The sequence below is a fragment of the Petaurus breviceps genome, unplaced genomic scaffold (assembly GCF_028583685.1).
Source record: "Petaurus breviceps papuanus isolate PSGF00001 unplaced genomic scaffold, PetGlider_PUasm1.0 80, whole genome shotgun sequence".
NCBI lineage: Eukaryota > Metazoa > Chordata > Mammalia > Diprotodontia > Petauridae > Petaurus > Petaurus breviceps.
The window spans coordinates 12,451,369-12,453,621 of record NW_027186540.1 but is presented as its reverse complement, the minus strand read 5'-3'; the positions used below and the strand labels follow the sequence as shown (position 1 = coordinate 12,453,621).

The window sequence follows — 2,253 nt, the reverse complement described above, 5'->3', positions numbered from 1 at the left end:
ATTCTTGTACTACCTAATTCAAAGAGTTGCTCTAAGGATCAAATGCTTGATATGCCAATTAATAAATCAGTTAGTCAAGTCCTTTGACTCCCAATCTGGTAATCTTTCCATTGCTTCCCTAAAAAAGAGAACATTTTCACTGAGGATTCCCATTAAATAGTAGGTGCAGATTTTTTTTTTTTTTGGTGAGGAAAGGGTAGTAATTAGAGAAGAATCTGTACCAAATCAGTGATTTCATCAACACAAGCAACTACTGAGGATCTTCTTCTTATTACCTGTCTACTATACCATGCTACCTCTCAAGAACTGGGGAATGGTAATTTTTTATCAGGTGATCACTGGTACCTTATAATGTAAAGTGACCTGGAAGTCTTCTCACATGCTGAAAGGATTTCCTTAGGAGGATCTCTGTATGGACACAGATAAGAATTACTCAGGATGAGAAGGCCTGGATATATTATGATATGTACCCTCTGGAGGACATACCTGTACTGACAATATCATAGAGTCATTGAAGTATCCCTAAAGTGGGAGAGGGGACCCAGCAGAACATAAATCTCTGAAAATGACTAAGCTGCTGGTCTGAAAGAGGAAGAGATTTGCCCACAGTTATGTGGCTAAAAATATAAGATCTAGTTTGTGAATCTAAGTCTTTAGAAGTTATGTTCATTCACATTTTGTTCATTATTCATACTTTGGAATTACAATGTGAATAATATTCATCTTCAAAAAGAGATGAATAGAAATGTTGAACTATTCGGGAAATATTAAGATATCAGAAGAATATAGGTCTGTGTTCCTACTTTACTAAAATTTCCAAGTTCTTGACTATAAACTAAGTTGCATATGGCCAAAAAAATAAATCACATAGCCTGCAATAACTTTGCATAATTTTCCAGCAACAGCATAAAAATACTAGTTTCCATGTGGCTGTAAATTTCCACACCATCATGTGTTATGCATTTTCCCATTTTCCCCCACTGAATATTATAAGTTAAATTTTTCTAACCACAATTCTGATCTCAGGATGGTTAAATGTAAGGGTTCATTCATAGACCACAGATGTTTTGCTTACTGACATAAATGTGAAAGTCAAGCTTTTCTTTTGTAGTATTACTATCTATCTCAAACTTATTAAAATGGTAGGCAATATTGTACATTGGGAAAAGCATGCTGGTTCTGGAGTCAGGGAGTCTGGATTCAAATTCTGCCTCTCCTACTTGCTACGTATCATTTAATGACATGGTTAAGACATTTAATTTGCCTTGGTCTCAGTTCTCAATCTGCAAAATGAGTGAGTTGGACCACATAGTTTGAAGTCTGTAATTCTTTTTTTTTTTTCCTGGTTTAAGTCAGTCTCTTCTTTTATTGGCTTTTTAAAAAATGTGATTAGTACTCTGACATGTAGAATCGATACATCAAGGCCACAACAAGTGCAGAGATTGCTGGGATCACCCAACTGGTCCACCAACTGCTATTATTATCAAGAGTAGCAATGAGAGTATCTGAAGGTTTCTTTATTTTGTGTCTGTCATCTGGATGAAGTTCCCCAATGATATACGTCTTGGATAATTCTCGGGCATTTGTGGCATGCCCAACATCCTCAAAGTTTTCAGTTGCATCAGCTCCAGCTTGCTCTCTCAGAACTTCTTCTCCACCAGGATGCTCCTCCAGGAATTTGGTCAGATCGTAGACTTTGTAGTGCAGGGTGAGCCAGGTGCTCTTGCTGTGGTTGTGCTTCTGGATCTCCTCCAGCGTGTAGTACTTCACCGTCTGTTCCGACTGTTCTGCCATCGCAGCCCACAGAGAGATCCTGCAGTGTTTCAGGGGAGCAACAGTTCAGCCCGAAGTCTATAATTCTATATTGTTTATCTTTGAAGACACCAAAGCAGAATAGGTGACCACCATAAGAGAAACACAAACAAAATAGTGTAAATGCTCCCCAGAAGGAAGAATGGAAAGATCACTTCTGTCTAAGAAGTGTAAATGCTGGGGGAAGGGAAGAAGAGGTTTGAGGGGGAGGAAGGGAAGAAATTAAGAAAGGTTGCATGGGGAGGATAATATTTATGTTGGACCTCAAGAGGCGAGTATTTATGTAGACAGAGATGAGGAGAGAGCATCCTTGAGAAGGAAACACCATGAATAAAAATATGGAACTAGGAAAGCACTGGGTTGTTTGGAAACAGATAAGAGTCTAATCTAATTTGACTGGGTTATCACTACATCTTAGGCTCTAGCATGAGATTGACAAAT

The 2,253-nt window shown here is 38.2% G+C and overlaps 1 protein-coding gene across 1 annotated transcript; it reads right to left on the bottom strand.

Annotated features, from left to right (window-relative positions):
- Positions 1–1,326: 1,326 nt before the first annotated feature.
- On the bottom strand, positions 1,327–1,815 carry LOC138175946 (cytochrome b5-like). Its single transcript, XM_069106581.1, has one exon. It carries the CDS (start codon positions 1,792–1,794, stop codon positions 1,390–1,392), a length of 405 nt encoding a protein of 134 aa, XP_068962682.1. The 5' UTR covers positions 1,795–1,815; the 3' UTR covers positions 1,327–1,389.
- Between the last annotated feature and the right edge of the window lie 438 nt (positions 1,816–2,253).

Coding starts and splice junctions, on each gene's coding strand:
- LOC138175946 (XM_069106581.1), bottom strand. CDS start 1,794: ATGGCAGAACAGTCGGAACAGACGGTGAAGTACTACACGCTGGAGGAG.